At 36.3% G+C, this 20,443-nt stretch overlaps 4 protein-coding genes across 7 annotated transcripts; 1 reads left to right on the top strand and 3 right to left on the bottom strand.

The window, feature by feature from the left end:
* Positions 1-1,075: 1,075 nt before the first annotated feature.
* LOC111477894 (cytochrome c oxidase copper chaperone 2) lies at positions 1,076-2,366 on the bottom strand. 4 transcript variants are annotated; one of them, XM_023121884.1, is made up of 3 exons: positions 2,228-2,331; positions 2,121-2,127; positions 1,076-1,639 (listed from the first exon to the last, which is right to left on the bottom strand). In XM_023121884.1, the coding sequence occupies exon 3, from the start codon at positions 1,582-1,584 to the stop codon at positions 1,360-1,362; it is 225 nt and encodes a 74-aa protein (XP_022977652.1). In that variant the 5' UTR covers positions 1,585-1,639; positions 2,121-2,127; positions 2,228-2,331; the 3' UTR covers positions 1,076-1,359. The 4 variants fall into 4 exon arrangements, 3 of the variants coding, with proteins under 3 accessions (XP_022977652.1, XP_022977644.1, XP_022977660.1); XM_023121876.1 differs by lacking the exons at positions 2,121-2,127; positions 2,228-2,331 and adding an exon at positions 2,065-2,089; XM_023121892.1 differs by lacking the exons at positions 2,121-2,127; positions 2,228-2,331 and adding an exon at positions 1,717-2,055.
* Positions 2,367-3,367: 1,001 nt separating this feature from the next.
* LOC111490413 (uncharacterized protein At5g49945-like) lies at positions 3,368-7,011 on the top strand. Its single transcript, XM_023139060.1, has 3 exons — positions 3,368-4,441; positions 6,137-6,340; positions 6,423-7,011. Exons 1-3 carry the CDS (start codon positions 3,437-3,439, stop codon positions 6,651-6,653), a joined length of 1,440 nt encoding a protein of 479 aa, XP_022994828.1. The 5' UTR covers positions 3,368-3,436; the 3' UTR covers positions 6,654-7,011.
* Positions 7,012-7,217: 206 nt separating this feature from the next.
* LOC111490493 (protein WHAT'S THIS FACTOR 1) lies at positions 7,218-9,201 on the bottom strand. The gene has a single exon (XM_023139170.1). The coding sequence runs from the start codon at positions 8,585-8,587 to the stop codon at positions 7,313-7,315; it is 1,275 nt and encodes a 424-aa protein (XP_022994938.1). The 5' UTR covers positions 8,588-9,201; the 3' UTR covers positions 7,218-7,312.
* Positions 9,202-9,355: 154 nt separating this feature from the next.
* On the bottom strand, positions 9,356-14,081 carry LOC111490326 (leucine-rich repeat receptor-like serine/threonine-protein kinase BAM3). The gene is made up of 2 exons (XM_023138942.1): positions 10,397-14,081; positions 9,356-9,974 (listed from the first exon to the last, which is right to left on the bottom strand). The coding sequence occupies exons 1-2, from the start codon at positions 12,963-12,965 to the stop codon at positions 9,544-9,546; spliced, it is 3,000 nt and encodes a 999-aa protein (XP_022994710.1). The 5' UTR covers positions 12,966-14,081; the 3' UTR covers positions 9,356-9,543.
* Positions 14,082-20,443: the final 6,362 nt, after the last annotated feature.

The following is a 20,443-nucleotide window of genomic DNA, read 5'->3' as shown; positions in this document are numbered from 1 at the left end:
AAGGATGTAAACAAAAGTATGTTTAGATTTAGAAAAAAAGAGTGGAGCAGAGACAAAAGAAATCTCAACAAGTTATTAACTAAAAGTGCTTGATGGTACCTGGCATCTAACAATGAATCTCTTGGTTCTGAAGCTACTTTGACGCCATAGACATGGACGTCCCAGCGGCCGAGCACAATGACAAGTGCAGCTGCAACCCCTGCAGTTGCAAGGACTGCCACTGCGGCAAATGAACATATACACCTGTTGTTTCCATTAACACAGTTATATAAAGCCAGAAATAATGTAGCTGTGTTTGAAAAGTGTCCTATTATGTTCAAAACCTCTGTGCTTAGCTAGAGGTGTGTTACGAATAATATCTACTTCTGTTCTTCATCCATAGTCATGTAATGCTGGTCACATCCGTGGCCATGGTTTAACTATTAATGGATAAGTTATATACTAGTACACTCTCCCTCTCCTTCCATTTTTATTGTGGTTCTTTTCATCCTTGATTCAATTTGACTACAAAGTACAACGAGGAAACAATCTAGAAGGGCTTCAATACTTTTTAGAGTAGTGTAATACAACAAAATCTATAGAATTCCACAAACCAAATAGAACAATTTCCTCAAAATAGTAAACCTGGCAAACAACTGATTCAAATCAAGCCCAGAATGCACAGTGCATCACAGCATCTTGTTGGCCACTTTTTTTACTCTTTTCTTAGGTAGGACACCGCATCTTCTCAACAACAACTCATTAATAACATCCAAAACCATGTCAATTGCAACTTTTACACTCAAAAAATAAAGGATGAAAAAACAAGCTATTAGCAGATGCTATGATGATACATAAAGGCAGGAATGCCTTTGGACCCAAAATCACCGGCCTTAAGAAACTCTAACAAGTGTACCTCTTGACCTCAAAAGACATCAGTCATGTACATTAAGACCTTGTCCTTTCTCTATCAGACTCGGACAAACCCGTTGTGGTTATCTTATCTTGATATAATACAAGATCTAATCACTATAAGTCTACTACTACAAAATTCGATGTTCAAAACTTCAGATCCACCAATTCAACATCAGGCGAGAATCATAAATTTAGAACACATGATATTGATATAGAATTTGTTGGGCATCAAATAAAGAAGAGATAGTAAGAAATTATGCATAACAGAAGGAAGTTAATACATGAACAAAGGCCCAAGTCAACAAAAATACGCAGCCAAATTGAACTTGCTGCACTGCAGCTTTTCCTATGCCTACTCTCTCGCTCACTTTATTTCTCAATTTTCTCTGTTATCTATGTATACCTGAAATGGTAAATTGTACACTAGCAGAAAATCAAATAGTTCATATGATTGGCTTATCAAGTTCAGACGTTGAACCCCTCTGCACGAAGACACTTACGATGAGCCTCAATCCATTTACCACAGAATTCTTCACCATGTTCTACAATGCACTCATCTCTTAGCTTCTTAGTATCAGGACAGGCACAACAAATCTTCTTTTTTGGTTTTCCATCTGGGGTAGACTTAACCACTGCTGATCCCTGCTCAAGTTTGGACTCCGAAGAATTTCCAACAGGTAGCCCACCCATGTCACAATTTCTCAAGGAATGCAGTCTTAAGGAAAAGGCAATGAAATCCTGAAAGCTGCAAGCAGAAGAACGTGAGAATGAAGAACATCGAATTAGATCATAGTGAAGGCTTATGGGTAAAAAAAATCTTACTTGATCACAGGCAAACTGAATTATGTTATGCTTTCTAAACAAAATTCCACTATTGGTTAAGCAGAGAAAGTTTTCCAATAAGGGGATATATATATATATATATATAGAAGTAGAAAACATTCATCAATCCAAAGACCCCAACCGAATCACTATACTCTTACTTAATCACCGCCAACTAAATCATAAAATCCTTCAAAACCCAAATTTTATTCTTTACTTGCAATCGAAGAAAGTCATCCAATAAAAAACCAGGAGTAGAGACCTTCACAACAACTATCTTCGCCAATGACACACATGCAAAACACCCCAACCCAACATTCCAGAAGGAAAAAAAAAAACTTAATCGACTTTCCATCAAACAACCGAACCGATCAATCGGAAAGAGAAAATTAAGCGGAAGAAACCTGTGTACTGAAAAGAAAAAAAAATTGTAAGAGAAGGCGAAAAGTCCAGCTATGAAATGGAAGAAAGCAGTAGGGAGACCAAAGAAGCAGAGAAATTCGAAGCTTACCTTTCGAACCCCGCACGCCGAAGATCCTGGACAAACCCTGAGCCGAAGAAAGACGAATAGGGATTTGGAAAGCGTCAAAGCAAAGCAATTTGAGAAAGTAGAAAGATTCCAGACCAAAAGGGGAAATAAATGTCAATTAGGGCTCAAAAGTGGGACGCGCGAGTTTCCTAATATGGGCCTGGTCATGGGCCTGGGCCTCTAATAGAGAAAATACGATAATTATGATAATTATGATAATTATGATATTTTATTTTTTCCATAATGAGATAATAAATAACTCACTTGATCATTTTTTATCATTCTCCTTGACTAGTTGCCTCGTTGCCTAACAATGAGATTTACAACTTTTGTGAATAGTAATGTGAGAACACGGCCACATAAGTGCCAAAGTTGGATGGTTTCCGAGGTCAAGCCTCATCGTTCTATGATATGAATTACTAACAAGGGAGAGCAAAAAACATAACTAGATTACCTAAATCCCCGTATCTTTAGGTATTATGACGAACTCATAGAAAAAATATCATATAATAGAAATAATCGGAGATAAACTAAACGGAGTTAAAAAGCATAATTCGAGTAGGATGTGTAACACCAATGATCAAAATAACGAACTCGTAGAAGAAATATCATATAATAGAAATAATCGAGGATAAAATCAACGGAGTTAGAAAGCATAAATCGAGTAGGACGTGTAACACCAATGATCAAAATAAACTCAAAGGAGTTAGTTATAATGGACAACCAATCATTAAAATAAGTCACGAGATATCTGGTTGAGATATGAACTCAAATGAGTTAGATAATATAATATCAATGGTTAGAATAGACATATGACATCAATAGTTGAGATAATCTCTAGAAGATGTGAATCCAACTGAAATATTCTTATAATAGATAATCCTATGCACGGCAGGGGAGACATAAACCTATATTATGAAGGTTGATGTTTAATCATACGTCGTTGATGTTTCAAACGGTAACTTATCAGTTTTTTTTTAAAAAAATTAGATTTATGTTATCCTATATGAATATCACCTTTTAAATGGGCCGGACCTATTTTAAGTTGGGCCGAGCACAATTTTTTAGTTGAGTCAGCTCAGCCCAACAGTGACTGACTTCCCACTCTACTCCACCACGTCCTTCATCTGCCTTGCTCGCATTTGCCTCTCTTCCCGTCTCCCTCAGATAACAGAGAGAGCAAAATCAGCCATGGCGAAGCTAACCTCCTTCTGGATCCCCTTCGTCCTTCTCTCTCTTTCTCACTCTTATGTTCTTGCTGATTCCCACTTCGAAGGATTTGGACCAGAGGTTGACGACCTTGAAGATGACGACCTTTCTCTCCCCCTCCGTCCCCTTCCTCTCACCAAGTCGGAACCCGAATCCGTCGTATTTTCTTCGCCGGATCGCGGCTCTGATGTATCGGATCCGGTGGTCGAGCCATCGAATCCTCAATCTCCACCGTCTGTCTCCGATTCTCCGAAGCCTTCTCCGACCAGTTTTACTTACTGGGACGAGGACGAATTCGAAGGCTTGCCGATAGAACAACCACAAGAACCGGTACAACAGAGCTCCAAATTTTCGGAGGACTCAGCCTCCTCGAATTCGAACTTTGATCCAAAACCTGCCTCTCCGATTCCCAAAACTGCAAATGCACCGAAGTCATATGCTGTTGAAATTGCGTGCGGGTCTTTCTTGGTTATTTTTTTGATCAACTATTTTACAGGGAAGCGCGAGAACGAGAACATTGCGCTGTCGTGGGCTGCGAAATTCGCGACCAAGGACTCCATTTTTGAGAGGAACTTCAGTCTGTTGGGTGTAGGGGAAGGTGAGGATTCGCCTTTGCTGTTGAAAGAGGGACAGAATGTCTTCAAATTCTATGCTAGCGGGCGGAGGTGTTGCCAAGGGTTGTTGGCAACAATGGAGTTGAAGAGCCGACACGATTTGATCTCGAGGATGTATAATATGGTGGTGCCGTGTAAGGATGAAATTAGCTTCGAGGTGTACATGAATGATGACGCGATGGATCATATTATCTTTGCTGTGGCGAGAAAAAAAGCTGCCAAAGGAATGCAAAAGGATTTGAAGGATCTGCAAAGGTTTGCTGGGATTTTGACGACTCCCAGTGGTAGAAAATGGGTCCCTGAAGAGTTGAGCGTAATTTCAGAATCGAAGGAGGTTGCATCTGATTTGATCACAGAGGCTGTTCTTGACCAGGTTGGTAACTTTTCTCTGTTTCAGATGACTTCCATTGTGTTGTTTTGTTCTGATTAGTAAATATTTTGCTGAATGCTTATTGCTAAACCACCTGATGTCCGAGTTCTCAATTTTAAAGGTCTTGACTTGATGTTTCGGCTGCTTTTTGCTTGAGTTGTTTATTTTCCTGTCCTTATACTTCATGATAGCGACCTCACGTTTAAATGTAACCATTTTGTCTATTTTCACGATACTCTTTGCTCGTGTTTTCTACATTGTTTATTTGCTTATGGTATTAAGCAACTGTATGTTTGATTGTTCTACTTTGGAGGAGGAGTGAAGTCTTCGAGTTTCCTGTTCTATGTGGACAAGATTTACTCTGATGGTACTACTAATAAGATCTTGGATCTTCAATGTCTGATCAAAGTTCTTTCCCAATGTCTCTCGCTTTCATGGATCCCAACTCAGAGAGTGAAATCTATTTGTTACACTGTCTGGACCATAGGGATAACATGATCTGTTGATTAAAAGCATGAAACACGTTTTATTGCTAGATCAGAGAAGAGTGGGGTTATATGAATGGGTTTACTAGCATCGAGGAATATTATTACAACCACTTATGTCACTACCCTTTCAACGCCCATGAGTTTTTTATTATTAGCTCGAATTGATTGATCATTGGGTTTGGACTCTTGATTATATAGGCATTTTTTTTCTTATTTTTTATTTTTATTTTTTATCCCTAAGCAAGTTTTAGCAGTGCTTACAACTTAGTCGTGCATGCTTTGTAGGAATTATTATGAGGATTAGAACTGTATTGGTTTTGTCAATGCCCTTTCACGACTTTGATTGGGCATTCTTTTGGTGTTAGTTTGGCGCTGAGTCAAGAGATTGGGAATGTCTTTCTGAGATTTTTCAATGAGTGGGAGGCTTTTGTGCAAGCCATCTTTGTTGCAGTGCTTAGGTTCCTTCGGTTTAAGGGGAATCTCGAGGTTTTTTGGGATAAGGCTGTGTCTTGGGGAGGAGGTTTGAAGTACTGCACACTATACTGCTTTATGGGTGTTGGGAAGTCTCCATTGTGCTCCTTCCATCTTGTGCTTTTTGTTTACCCTTGCCCTTCCTTTTATGTGGCTTTGGGGCTTCAGTATAAAGTCCGCTCTAATTTATACTGTTAGCAACAGTGAAAGCAAGGGGTTAACAGGCGAGTTGCTTGTGGGATAGTGAGACTTTCTATTGGAACATCACAGCTAAAAGAATTGTGTTTGAGGTAGAGTGAGACTGTGGAGCCCTAATATAAGTTCTGATTGGGGCTCTAGTCAGTCCATGTGAAGACAGAAAGGTATGAAATAATTAGAACTCACGGAAAATGGTTCATGCAATGCTCTGCACAATGTGTAGTGTCTTATGTCTGGTCATGGATTTTCTGTATTTTGCTCTTTTTCTAGTGATGCGTATTCCATGTGGAAGCAAGGAATTTTTGGGGTAGGGAAAATATAAAGAAAATGGTATTCCTTACGCGTAATTTCTTCTATATTTGTTGAGTAGCTTCATTCATTCCATCACATCTTTGCTGCTATGAAACTTGCCGTCCTTGCGCATATCATTTCCTTGTTGGACGCCTTCATGCTCGATTAACATGATCTAATCAAAACTTCCAGTAAATTTCTTTATTCCTTTCAGCGAACGTGCAATTTGAAGTTAAGTTAATTTCTGCAGGTTTTTGGTGAAAAATCCTTTGAGAAATTTGGGAAGTACTTCATCTCAATGCACTTCTCGGATCAGCTTCCAGGCATGCACAAAAAGATGCTGTTATTTAAGTTTGCTCTCCCAGATGCCAACAATATGTCTGACATTTCTCATCTGGTAGCTCTTGTACCGTATTACATCGACGTCATTGGACGGTACAAGCTCAGTTCACAGGTAATATGTGCTGATACAATTTGACATAATAAACTTGGAGGTCTGTTCAGTTTTTTCTAAATTCTAATTGTTGCTCATCCAGGCCCGCTCAAAAACCGATGCTGCAAGGTCGAAGGCTGCTCAAGAGGCATACAGAGAGCTTCAAAATGCTAGGCAAGAAGTCCTGCAGAAGAGGAAGGCAGAGAAGAAGAAACTGATGGAAGAGGCTGAGGCCAAGTTAACTGCTGAGGCTCTTCGACGGAAAGAGGCGAAAGACCGTGCGAAACAGATGAAGAAAGCAATGCCAAAGATAAAGATGAGCCGCACACGTTAATGAGTTGATTTTTTCCAATGCATTATTCACGGGTCGAGAACTCAGACCCCTTCTTCACCTGGTTTTCTAATGTTGTTTCAGAGCTGCTTAGCTGGGATTCCTGATTTCATTGAAATTTTGCTTATCAGGGTAGTGGGCCATGTACTTTTAGTTGCACTACAGTATCTTATCATGCCATAATAACAGGTCCATAGAAACTAGCTTTCCTTTTTTGCTAATTTAATCCTCTTTTCTTTTCTTTTAGTTTCCAACTTGTGATGGCCTTTCAGTCATTGATGGGATCTGGCTGAATAGGAATTTTACTGAAATGTAATATTAGAACTTTACTCCCTGGTGAATTATAAGCCCCCTTTTTAGACGATCATATTGTTTGTATTTTTAAACTAGTTTAGGTAAAAATGTGTGACCTATCTCTCATCATTATAATGCTAACCAATTTTGTTGTGGCTTCCACCATTCTTTCTCCTTACTGATGTGGAATAACCAACTTAAACTATATGGTAACCTACAACTGCAACTTCGTAGTTATGGAGTTTCACCTTCTGCAAAACTTTCAACTGGGCCTCTGCAAGAAAATAATCTCTGATGCACTTAAAGAAAAAAACTTAATAACAGCAGCCAGACCATGTCTGATCATTTAGGCCTTCGCAGTATAGTTTTCATTCATGAAATGCATTATTTTGCAACTCAGTCACTCTGCACGGACGATCGTCTTCCTCAACCGATGGCTGAAAATACACATTGGATTCTTCCAGCTTTGCTTTAGCATTTCTCTTAGGTTCTTTGTTGGCAGATGGATTATTCTGTCTTTTACCTCTGGAAGAAGCTAATATGATGCGTGGTCTAGGTCTCCTTACAGCTTTGTTCATTAGGTGAATGTACTGATGCCTCATGCCCATCAAAAGGTGCTTTTCTACCAGAAAGTTCTTGTTATACGCCTCTCTGAGAACCACAGTTTGTGTTCTAATCTTGTTTGAGACGTAAAATATACCTGGGTGATGAACTATGGCCTTCTTGAACCTAGAACCGAACCCCAAATACTCTCCCAAGCAGAAGATGTTCTCTTTTTCGGTTTTCTTTGAGACCATAAGGTAAAGCAACTCGTGAAGAACTGCCGTGGTCCATTTCTCAGCCTGGTCGCTGTTTGGTGCTAGATGGAATGCATTTTCGTAGGGTGAAATGTAAGGCAGACGCTGCCACTCCTCCACCCAATTCAGCACCTTCTTCTCCAAATCAAAACCCCTAGGAAAACTCATTGGAAATGCAATGTGATTTCCATTCCTTCTCCAACCATTGCCTTCCAAGGAATGCCTCTTCTTCAGTTCTGAGACTGAAAGGTCTTCCCTCCAAGAAAGTAGTTCCAATGCAAGAGTTTGTTCACCTGTTGAACAATCTCTCATACTACAAACCTGAAAATATTCAGGATAATCAGCAAGAAGAGCTGGAATGAACTTGTAGGGTAGACCCAAATCCCATTGCAGCTTCTCAATGACATATAGGGGCAATTTCCCAGCCCCTGTGAGCATCAATAGTTTCGCTAACCGCTTCACAATGTCGTCTCTATGTGGTTGAGAGTTATGAATGGTTAATTCTTCCTTGTGGAGAGCTAGAGATTGGGAGGTGAGCTTGACATGAGGATGGAGGCCAAGACTAGGCTGGAATTGGATGAAAACAGAAGGGTACAATTGGAAGAACTTGGAGATCGAAGTAGTGGGGGCTTTGAGGTTCTGTCTCATCAAAGAGACAGAGGAAAGTGGGACAGATTTAAAAGGACTCGAAACTATTAGATTCTTGAGGGAGATTACTTGTCTGAGATTTTTCTCTCTTTGAACAACAAAATCAAGGTATGGATCTCTAACCCATTTTACCTTTGCATCAACAAAAGCACGAGTCTGGCACAAACGATGAGGGGCTCTTGTAACTCGGAGAATCATAAAGTGAGATTAATATTGTAATACCCCGCGGAAGACAGCGCCGACCCGCATAGTTTCGAGGTTATCTTTGAAGAAGAGAAGGATGTGAGTCGATTTAAGGCAGCGGTTGAGCGCGCGGAGAGGGCAAGACGCTTAGTGTTGTAGAAGGAAGAGTGGCTAGAGCGAGACCAGAACCCACGTTGTCGGAGAAGAAAACTTGTTCCTAACCTGTTAGCAGTGCGTCGATTGAGCTTGGTTAGACCTAGGAAGTGGAGAAGAAGTTGCAAAGAAAGAAAAAGAAAACGGAAGCGAAATCAAAAGGGAAGGCGACGGCGAGCACGCAGAGGTGAGCAAAAGAGGAAGTTAATCGGGGAAGGCGAGGGTTTCGCGCCCAGCGCGGGCCTGCACCTCAGCCTGCGTTTCGGGTGGCCCAGCGCGCGCGCCCCGCCTAGCCCACCACGGCGCCCGACCCGGGCAGAAACCGGCCCGGCCCGGATTTATTGGGCCGGTTTGGCCCCATTTGAGTATTTCACCCGTTCTAACCCCGATTTTTGACACCGTTTTCGTGTATTCCTCATTTTTCACCCATGTATGAATTATTTGAGAACTTTGGAAAACCTTGGAACCCTCTAAAATAGCGAATCTGAACTAAAGTGTCGCACTTTCCAGATAAGTGGCACCTCTGAACCTTGAATTTATCTACGTTTATAGTATATATGAAAGTATGATATGAGGAAGCGTGTCTTAAGAATTTGAACGTGAATAAATTGGTTTGAAATAGGTAAGAAATGGTTAAACATGATATTTATTATTAAACATGATATTATATTCCCTTTTACCTATAAAACAACTCATTTTACACCCAATATTCTAAAGATTTTAAAAGAAACATGTAAAACTAAACCCTAAATCGACCTATATACTATTAAAACCTTAACAACCCCCTCCAAAAAAAAACCCATAACTTTTTTTTCTTCTTAAACCCAATGGTCGGGTTTGAACTTTGACGAGTCTTCTTTCACCTTTTCGTTTTTTTTCAAACTTTGATAAGGAGAAGAACTCGAAGATTTGTTACATTCCGGAGATTGGTGAGAAAATTCAGCCAGCATTTGAACCACTTCTCTCATAGTTGGTCTCTCCACGCTGTTTTCTTGCACACACAACATTGCTACGAAGAATAAGTGTTTTGCTTCCTCTTTGGGCACTGTCCCTATCCTTTTGTCGACTATGTCAAGAATGTCATTTTCGCTCTCTCCGTTTTCTAGAGTTCTTTTGCACCATTGTACTATGTCAACCACTCCGTCTCCAAAATCTCCAACTGGACGATGTCCCGTCAAAAGCTCCAATAGCACTACTCCAAAACTGTACACATCACTTTTTTCATCCACTCTTAAGGTGTATGCATATTCTACGATAATAAAGAAAAAGATTTAGATCACTATATTGACAAGAAATAAAAGTAGTTTTCAAATATCTATTTTTATTTTTAGATTTTAGTTAAAGATTTTCAAATAAGAATCTTTCCTAAAAAACAGAGAATAAGTATCAAAATCCTTAATTATTATTTTTTCTTTTTGGACCAACTAGTGAAACCAAACTTTCCCATCACTGTCAATCACTGCCCTTAGATTTTCTTGGCAGTGACAATCGGACGGCTGGCATTGACTAATTTATTTACCATGGCCCACCAAAAGAATTTTAGTGATTAACTAACTTAACTAACACTGTAACGGCCAAATCAGAAAATAAAAATTAAATCACAAAAAATAAAAATAAATAATTACAAAAACTTTAAAAGGCAAATGAAAAAAGAAAGAAGGAAAGACGTACCAGGAGCGATGTAGCCGTAAGACCCGGCGATAACCGACATGCATTCCGATGCGCCGCCATCGAACATGAACTTCGCCAGTCCGAAATCGGCGACGTGAGCTTCGAAGTTCGAATTCAAGAGAATGTTGTTCGATTTCACGTCTCGGTGGACGATTAGTGGAGAACAATCGTGGTGGAGATAGCAGAGACCTTGAGCGGCTTGAATGGCGATTTTGTACCTCAAATTCCATCCGAGGAACGAGGCTTTTTTTCCGTGGAGTGCTTCGCCTAAGCTTCCGTTCCTCATGTATTCGTATACGAGGAGATTTGTCTCTTTATTGGAGCAGAAAGCGAATAATCTGACGATGTTCCGGTGTCGAATATTGCCTAGGGTTTGGATTTCGGCTCGGAATCCGTGGTCGTGACTGTTGGGACCGAACCCTAGGAGTTTCTTCACTGCGATTTCAACTCCATTCGGCATTTTTCCGTGGTAGACGATGCCGGCGCCGCCTCTTCCGATCACGTTTCCATCTTTCACGCACTCTAAAACGTCGTAGACGGTGAAATCGAGCTTTTGGAATGAGGTCATTTTCCACGAACTTGAGCCGTTTCTTTTAAACGATCTTGCTTTGACTATTGCGGCTATGGCAAACACTAGGGAGCAAATCAGTAGGCCAAGGGCGAAGATTAGCTTGAAATACCCAGGAGTTTTTCTCGATTTTGTTGCCGTTGTTGCGAAGTTGCAGGGATTGTTGAGGAGAGATCCGCAGAGTTGAGGATTTCCGGCGAAAGACGAAGCATTGAAGAAGGCAAGTTGTCCTGATTCCGGTAGCTTTCCGGAGAAATCATTGAAGGAAAAATCTGCAATCGTGAGGCTCTTCATGGCCCCTATTGATTTCGGTAGGGATTGATTTAGGTGATTTCTCGACAAGTTGAGGTAATTGAGAATATGTGCATTGGAAATTTCAGGTGGAATTGGGCCAGTGAGGTTGTTCTTGCTCAAATCAAGGTAAGTGAGATGGATACAATTCCCAATTTCAGGTGGAATTTCACCTGAAAGTGAGTTTCTGCTAAGATCGAGCTTCAGAAGTTCACTGAGTTCCCCGATGGAAGGAGGGATTGTACCATAAAACTGATTGCCATCAAGGAGGAGAATTTGGAGAGACGAGAAATTAGAAAATGAAAATGGTAAAGTTCCAGAGAGAAGATTGTTAGAGAGATTAAGTTGCCCTAATTTGATGGGTTTTGATGAACTATTCCAATTCTCTGAAAGTGTATCTGAAAGGTAATTGTCCTGAAACTCTGCTAGATTTAGCTGAGGCAAGTAAATGAAGCCATTAGGAATGCTTCCGTTCAGATAGTTCTGCCCCAACCTCACTTTTGTTAGACTGGTACATGTCCCCAAGCCATCAGGGATTGGCCCAAACAGGAAGTTGTTCATCAGAATCAATATTTTCAGCTGGTTCGATGAACACAAATCCTGAGGGATTGTACCCGTGAGCTTGTTCGTTGACAAATCAAGGAGCTGAAGCCTCCCATTTTGGCCGAGATTCTTTGGGATTGTGCCGGTGAAGTTGTTCATCCACAGGGCCAAGCTCTCCAAGTTCGGCAAATCTGCTACGTAATCTGGAATAGATCCGTGTAGTTTGTTCATGAAGAGGTTGAAAAGCTTGAGCTGTTTGAGATCAACAAACTCAGATGGGATTTCTCCTGTGAGTGCATTGTTGGATAGATCGAGAAAGACCAAGTTTGTCAAATTGCCTAACTGCTTCGGGATTGAACCTGAGAGTAGATTCGTATGCAAATATAGAGTATTCAAGGCCTTCAAATTTCCGAGTTCATGAGGAATTTGACCGTCCAAACCGCAGTCTGTAATCTCCATAATAACCAAATTCTCCAACTTCCCGAGCTCGGGTGGAATGCCACCTTCGAAAACATTGTAATGACCCAAGTAAATTTCTCTCAAATTTGTAAGATTTCCCAACTCACCTGGGATTTTCCCGACCAAATCATTTCCTGCAAGAGAAAGATATTGCAATCCTTCGAAATTGCCATAGCTTTCAGGGATTGTTCCATGGAAAAAGTTACCTCCAAGGTCCAAGTACTTGAGGTTCTGTAAGTTCAAAATCTCAGTGGGGAGCACAGCAGTGAAGTTGTTGTTATAAGCATCGAACACTTCTAAGTTTGGCAGACTCGAAAAGTTCCAGTCCAGAGTCCCAGTAAACTGGTTGTTTGAGATGTTAAGGAATCGGAGGTAACTCAAATTCACTACTTCAATGCTACCGGAGAAGTTATTTCCAGCCACAGACAACTGAGAAAGTTGATCAAGACTAGAAATAAACGGTGAAACAGAGCCTCCAAGGCTCAAATCTGTCAAGTCAACCGACACAACTCGTTTGTCAGAGCACTGAATCCCGACCCACGAACAAACGGAGCTAAAGTTTGACGCAGTCCATGTGCTTAGCACAGCAGAGTCCGAGAATTGAAACCCTTGTTTCAGAGCAAGCAAGACATGGAAATCACTGACCAGACTGTGGGAAGAAGAGGGCCCTAGAAGAGAGAAGAAAGTAAAAACAAGGAAAAACAACATGTTTTTTCCCAAAATTGTTTCAAGGGAATTGAGTTTGGAAGCACGGGAAGGAAAGAGCAGCAGCAGCAGGGGTTTTAAGCAGCTTTGCAATAATGAATTTTTCGGCGAAGTGAGGAGGACAAGACAGTGGAATAATATGATGAACTTCCTCAAGTATGTTTGGGCTTAAGGCATCAAACATCTTCACAGACAACGAGTCTTCAAATACAAGTAAGAAAAATTAAGACCATCCTTTTCTTTCTCCTCTTTTCTTTGCTTTTCTTTCTTTTCCAACAGAGATGCAATGTTGAAAATCTGCTACAAATGGTTCCTTTGCTTTCTGAATTCCTCTATGCCAAGTTTCTTTTAGCAAAGCCAGGAGGAAAAGAGGGTGAAGAGAAGGAAAGAGAGGAGATGGTTTTGTAGAAAGACAAGTAGCTAGAAAAATGCAAATTTAAAAATGGCCGTTGGATAATAAAAAGATCAAATGGAGGTGGGGAAGGAGAAAGGGGAGGAAAAAAAAAAGCAAATTTGATGCCTTGTTTCCTTTCTTTATTCATATGACAATAATACCCTTTAGCTTTAATTAAAGGATGCTCTTTATTGCTTTGAATGAGAGAGATAGCTCAACTGAAGGATTTGCACTTTCCATTAATAAAAATAGCTCAGTTGTCCTCAAGCTTTTGGTAAATGACTCTGATATTGTTGATATGTTTAGTTTTGTCTCTTCTTTTATTCTCTCCTCCAAATCGGCCTACCATCCTGAAAACTAACCAGGAAATTCAGGACAGTACTGCCTGCCCTCTGTACATTCTAGGCCTCAACTCAAACTCGCCCATAATGTCACTCCCAGATGAAGTTTTTGCTTCCCGACATAATCTTACCCAGACATAACCATCATTGTGTTGGTTCTGTTCAATAATTTCTCTTTAAAAGGGGTGAATCTCGAGAGAGAGAGAGAGAGACATTAAACTTTTTTAACCAAGAATCCGATTATACCAAATGATGTTCCTTCCTAATCCTATACCTCTTTAAATTCTGACTACAAAGAATATATTCTTGTAAGCCATGAAAAAGAATGTCACAAGGAAGATGATTCAAAACCATTGTGATGATCCCTTTTTTTCGGCGTTTAACGATCATATGATAGAAGTTATCCACTTTTGTAGAAGAAAATATTTACCAGAGCTAAGATAATGAAGAGTTGGTAACATGTGGGTGGAAAAGAAGATGATGATTATTAATACATCATTACGATGGTGTTGAATGATAAATCTATAATGATGGAAGGGATGCAACCTGCAGCAGGCAGGGGAAGTAGAAGGAGCCAGTAGGTCAGAGGGAGCTTCTTTTATTTATTTATTTATTCATTCATTTTTAATTGAGGGAAATTACTGTTAGCTTATATTTCTAATTTCAAATGATTTCTTCAACTTTATTCCTTCTTCCTAGTTGCCCTACAATGGTGGACCAATTATCCATGTAAAAAATTGTGGGATTTGAAAGCTTTATTAGAAGATGGAATAGTCTTAAAGAGAGAGCTGTAAAGTAAAAGCAGAGCAGCAGATGTAATCTGCTTTTGATCTCTCTTAAAAAAGGAAGATCCAGTGAAAATTCTACCGGTACTCATCCCTTCCCTTCTCCTCTTGCATAGAAGACAGTGCTTTTTTTTTTTTTTTTTTTTTTTTTTTTTTTTTTTTTTTTTTTTTTTTTTTTTTTTTTTTTTTTTTTTTTTTTTTTTTTTTTTTGTGATCTACATTTAGGAATTATATTTTGGGATCCATGTTGCTGTTCCACCTTTTTTTTTCCCCTTTTAATGCAGAGTAGTTCCCCCTTGATGTATCAAATTTAATTGATCCATAAAGTTTAGTCACATTTGTTTCTTTTTAAAAAAAGTAGAACTATTTTCAAAATATAATTGTTATGAATGTATATACAAAATTAAATTTTCCATTATCGTTTGAATTTGGTAGAGTATGCTATCTCATATCATTTCCTGGATTTATATTGATAGTCACTATGGAGGACTTGTCATCTATCTCTTGTTGGGTCGTATCATCAACGTTGATGAAAAATGTCGATAGTTGTTGGGTCTTGTCATCAACGTCGATTAGCACTGATGAGAAATATCGATACTAATGCAAATATGTGATAATTGGGTGAATATGTTGGTATAGTACAAAATACACCCAGTAGACATGAGGACTCCGAACATAATAATGAGAGTGGTGACTGTTGGCCTAGGTTATGAGAGTTAGAAGGAAGGGAGGGTGAAATTGATACACACACTCCCACTAAGTGATTTTCACAGAAGGGAGACTTGGGCAAGAGTGCCGTTTGACAAGTCCTTATCTCTCATGCAGATGCAATATGTGGGCCTTCCATTTTGAAGGGTCACTGTCTTTCTAGGGTGTCTCTCTCACTGTGATCTAAAGAACCATTTGTGAACGCACCCAAAAGAAAATTGTGGTCACCCTTTTGCTTTTCTTGGTAATAGCAATGCCCATTTCTATTGCCATTGCCAATGCATGCCATTGGGACTACACAATATTAGTTTTGGTGAAGGGCATCTTTGACAAACTTTTCATTTCTCTTGTTTTCAAGTCTTGAGCATCATGTGTGTATATATATATATATATATATATTTTTTTTTTTAAAAAAAAAAAAAAATTGTGAGTATGTTGTTCTTTAATTTTGTATATGTTTTCCTTTTAGTTTCTTGTTTTTTTGTGCTTGTTTCTAACTATTTTTTAGACGATGGAATCACTCTTTTGGTTATGTAGATTGGTAAATTTTATGTATGTTATTAAATATTAAAAATGGCATGTTGTACTCATTTAAGTTATTACCATATGTATATGTGCTTGTTTTTATAATTAAAAGAGATAGAAAGAAATAAGAAATGGGGTATGGTAGATGTCAAGATAATTTTCTGAAAGGGCATTTGAAAAGTGGTTCTTGTGAAAGTGACTTCAATGCTGAAGTCAAAATATGTGATGATAAAAGATATGGAGAATTTTGTAAGCATTTCTCATATACAATGATGCTACCGAGCAACACCTTTATTTTGTCATCAACGACGAAATATTACGTCGTTGAAAGTACTGATTCTTTCTTTGTGTATGGTCACAAAGGCGAAATATTACGCGGTTGAAAGTACTGATTCTTTATATATATTTAAGGGCTATTAAAGTTTTGTCTGATCAAATTGAGAGACCAACTTCTTATAGACAAATTTAAGATAAGATCAAATAGAAGTATGGAGGGAATCTACTAAAAAGAACATACTCGGAACCCTAAACCCATTTACTATACATTTTCAAAATATAAAGGAGAAAAAGAAATAGTGATGAGTAGTCTGAAAGTTAGAAGAAAGAGAAGAAAAGACAATGGGTTTTGCACAAAATGTTTTAGGTTGGAAAGGCAAAGAAATTATGAGAGAAGCATCCAAGAAGGCATTAGGCAAGAAGGGCAACACATCAATACTCATTAAGGTGGCCCTCAAAAGTAGCCATAAATTTTTTTTAACATATCTATCATATCTATCCCCTCTGGAAACAACATCATCACCTCTACCATCTCTGTGGAAGAACAAGCAAGGCTACCACCAATAATAGAGAGTGCTATTGTGTATATATAATTAATATCTTCAGTGAATTGAACTGTCTTAAGACGTTTTGAATCCAACATACGTACTGTTTTAATGGACGAAAAGCCCAACCTTTGGAGCATACTACAGCTCCAGGTGGAAAAGAGCTCATATCGAAGACTTCTTGCATTTCATCGAATTGTTTTCAAATTCTATTGCATGTAGCTTTAAAACACAAGATAACACGACCATATGACAGAACACACATCCTTCCACGTTAATAGTTATCTCCCTATTAAACCTTATCCTTGTATCTACCAACCACAACTTATTATTCTTTTTTATGTTAATCTTCATTAGATGGTGATGAAATCAAACTTTTTGATATGGCGAATTTCTATTGGATAAAAAAACAGTGGTAGAATCTACCTTAAGATCTTCTACTTTATGAGAATATATTTCTAGATAATATCATATATTAAAATTTAATGCCCAACTTTGGTAGTCTCCAATCCAAAGTTGAGTAACACATGCAAGCAACTATAATCTTAGATATCATAAATTTGAGGGAATTTTGTCATCTTACATAAAAACCCTAATCTTGTCCTAATTCATTGGTTTCAAGAAAGAAGTGTTTTAAGCCTTTGGTTTCATTATAACCACTTATTCCAAATTCCAACCCCATCAACTTTTCAAGTGTATCATTCCTTTTTTTCAAATCACAAGATTTTTTTTTTTTTTTTTTTTTTTAATAATTGTTTTTAGGTGCTTATATCATTGTGTACACGTGTCAATTGTGAGTGCCTCAATAATTTAATGGACAATAAAAAAAAATTGGATTTTATTTTGTACTCTTCTTTTAATAATGTTTGGTTCTTTTTCCAAATAATAATAAAATGAAAAAAAAAAAAAAAAAAACTGAGGAGCTCAATTAAAAATATAATATTTTGAAGATAAATTTAAAAAAATTAAGAGATCAAGACTAAATTGAAAATTTAATAAAAAATTAAAGAATATTTAGTATATTTATCTAAAATTAGAGACCGCAGGTGGAAAATAGGTATCTTATCTTAAAATATTTTTGGTTCTTCGATGAAATAATTCATGAAATTTTTATAATTTTTCTATAAATTTTAATTTTGAAATCAAAATAAATAAATCTTATATGATTTAAATAGTTTAAATATATTATATTTATGGAAGAAAAAAATAGTAAAATATATAGTATTTTTAAAAATAAAATTAATTAATATTTGGAGTAAAATTACAAATTTATTTCACACATTTATTTTAAGAGCAGAAATCAAATCCATCTTGAAAAACTAATTTCTTTTAATAGCATTCATTAATTTAAGGAAAATATTCCTTAATAGAATTTTATTCCTTGACCACAAAAACAAAAATTATATATTTTATTCCTTAAAAAAGTTGATGACCAAGAGAGAGAATAAATGGACACCTTTTTTATTATTTAATATTATATATACTTGAAATGCTGATGTCATAAATTAAAGGTGTCAATGTACAATATATTATAATTTCCTGGTCAAAAGAGTCAATCATTATTATACTAATTCATACCCCTTCCAAGCTACATACATGCATAATTACAATAATATAAATAAACTATATAAAATATCTTTAACCTAGTTTCAATTTAATTTTAATTTATTTTTAGTATTATATAATCTAAATACCGTCAAAACCATTATAAAAATTATCATTAATCCCTCCTTTCATTTCTGTCTTTGCCTTTTATTTCATTCTCGTCCTCACGAAATTCTCTATTTATTTCTATAGAGAACGAGATATAATTTCTCTACATTTTTTTTCTTTTTTTTTTTGGGTGTATATATATACTTAAAAAATAATAATAATCTTATTAAAAATGTAAAACATCACAAAAAAAAATATAATATAATATAATATTTAACCTAATTTTCAAAAATTCAAATTTCAATATTATAATATAGTCTTCTACATCCCTATACATACACACAAATAAAAATAGGGCAAAGCGGGAATTGAGGTGAAGTTAGAGTTGGGAACGAGGACAAAATTTAATTCCTATGTTAGTCTCATTTAGCTAATGAAGAGAAATCCGCCTCTACTTTATAAGACTGAGATGGAATAAAATTAAAATGAGACGAAATGTTTGGTATAATTTATGTAGGGAATAAAAAACAAAAGTTGACTAAAACTATACCGTAGCTCATAGCATGTGGGAGCGAACCAGCCGACATAGGTGGAAATCCATGTCACGTTCTCCACTTTATTCTTCCATATAAATATTCAGTCAATTCTTGGATTTTCTACATAATCTATTCTTTATTTTATGTTCTACAAATATTCTCATTTTTATACCAAATAATAATAATAATAATATTTAATTCCCATTTTATTTTACCATTTATATTTTCGCCTTTACTTTTTTTTCTTCACAATTATTTTTAGGTAAATATTAAAAAAAAATTGTATAAAGTGAATTCAAATGAAAGGTTAGATGTTTGAATTCTTCTACTTTCTACTCAAAAAATTAGAAAAAAAATATTGTTTTTGATTCTTGAAAATTAGACTAGTTTATTTATTTATTTATTTATTTTCAAAATTTAGCTTATGTTTTTTTATACATGCAAAAATTAGATTATAAAATAAAGAAACTTAGGTGTATAAATAGTATTTCCATGCTTAATTTTTTTCTTATTAATATACTTTTTGTGTTTATTTATTTTGTTATCTATTTTTATACGTATTTTTAAAATTCAAGTTAATATTTAAAAATAATAAACATATCTTTTTAATGATTTATTTCTTATTATTATTATTTTAATTAAACCTTTGAATTATTAGACATTAAAAAAAAATTATAAAAACTATTTCTCTTCCTCAGTTACCTTTTTCATTTCTCTCTAAAAACTCCAAATAAAAGAAAAAGAAAAGGGTGAGTCTAAAATAAAATAAAATAAAATAAAATAAAAAATTCGTGGGTCTATATAATTTAAATAAAGTCAACCCATTCTCGCTCTCATATCTAAAAATAGAAAAAGAAGAAAACTATTTCGAATAATTTATTGTTTGTGGAAAATCTAATTAAATTTGTATTTTTTTAACCACACATTAAACCCATTTAAATTTGATGAAATTTTAAAATGTGTCACTAAACACATATTTATAACACAATATATATATATATTAAATACAAATTAATTATTATTTTTTTTGTTGGATGCTTTAATTTTAATAAAATATTTTGAAATATCACATCTATTTTTTTTTTTCACTTTACTTTTTTTATTTATAAAAAAAACACAAAAATTTAATTTTAATTAAAAATAGGATATTTCAAATTAAGAAAAATGGTCCTCCTTTGACAAAATTAAGATTATTATGTTTAATTTGCTGAAAATAAAAGTAATATATATATATATATATCCACATCCTTTCCACATGATAACAAACAAACATCCAAATAATTAATGGATTAAATCTATTGGTTGGAAGTTAAAAAGAAACAACTTTATTATTATTATTATTAATTTGTAATTTTCTTTTTTCAATATATTAATGGAAATTTTATCTTGCCAAATCCAACTATGCTCACTGCCCTAATATAAAATTTTGTATTGGGCCTAATGATATAAAATGGTAAAAATGAGGTCAAATGGGCCAATTGAACCAAAACTGATCTAATTGGATTAGATTGGACAGGTCCAACCAAACCGGTCATCTTCTAACTCCAACCGACCGCATGCATGGTCCAACCAAGCCGATAGTCTTCTACCTTCAAAGCTCCAACCAACGGCGTAATGAAACACGTGTAAAATTAGTAGACGTAACATAAAATTAAAAGTTTATAAACTTAGAAATCTAAAAATAAATATATTTAGAAACTGGAGCTTAGTCTTACAAT

This window comes from Cucurbita maxima, unplaced genomic scaffold (assembly GCF_002738345.1).
Source record: "Cucurbita maxima cultivar Rimu unplaced genomic scaffold, Cmax_1.0 Cma_Scf00001, whole genome shotgun sequence".
NCBI lineage: Eukaryota > Viridiplantae > Streptophyta > Magnoliopsida > Cucurbitales > Cucurbitaceae > Cucurbita > Cucurbita maxima.
The sequence above is the reverse complement of the archived record's forward strand: the minus strand, read 5'-3'. Positions and strand labels throughout refer to the sequence as shown.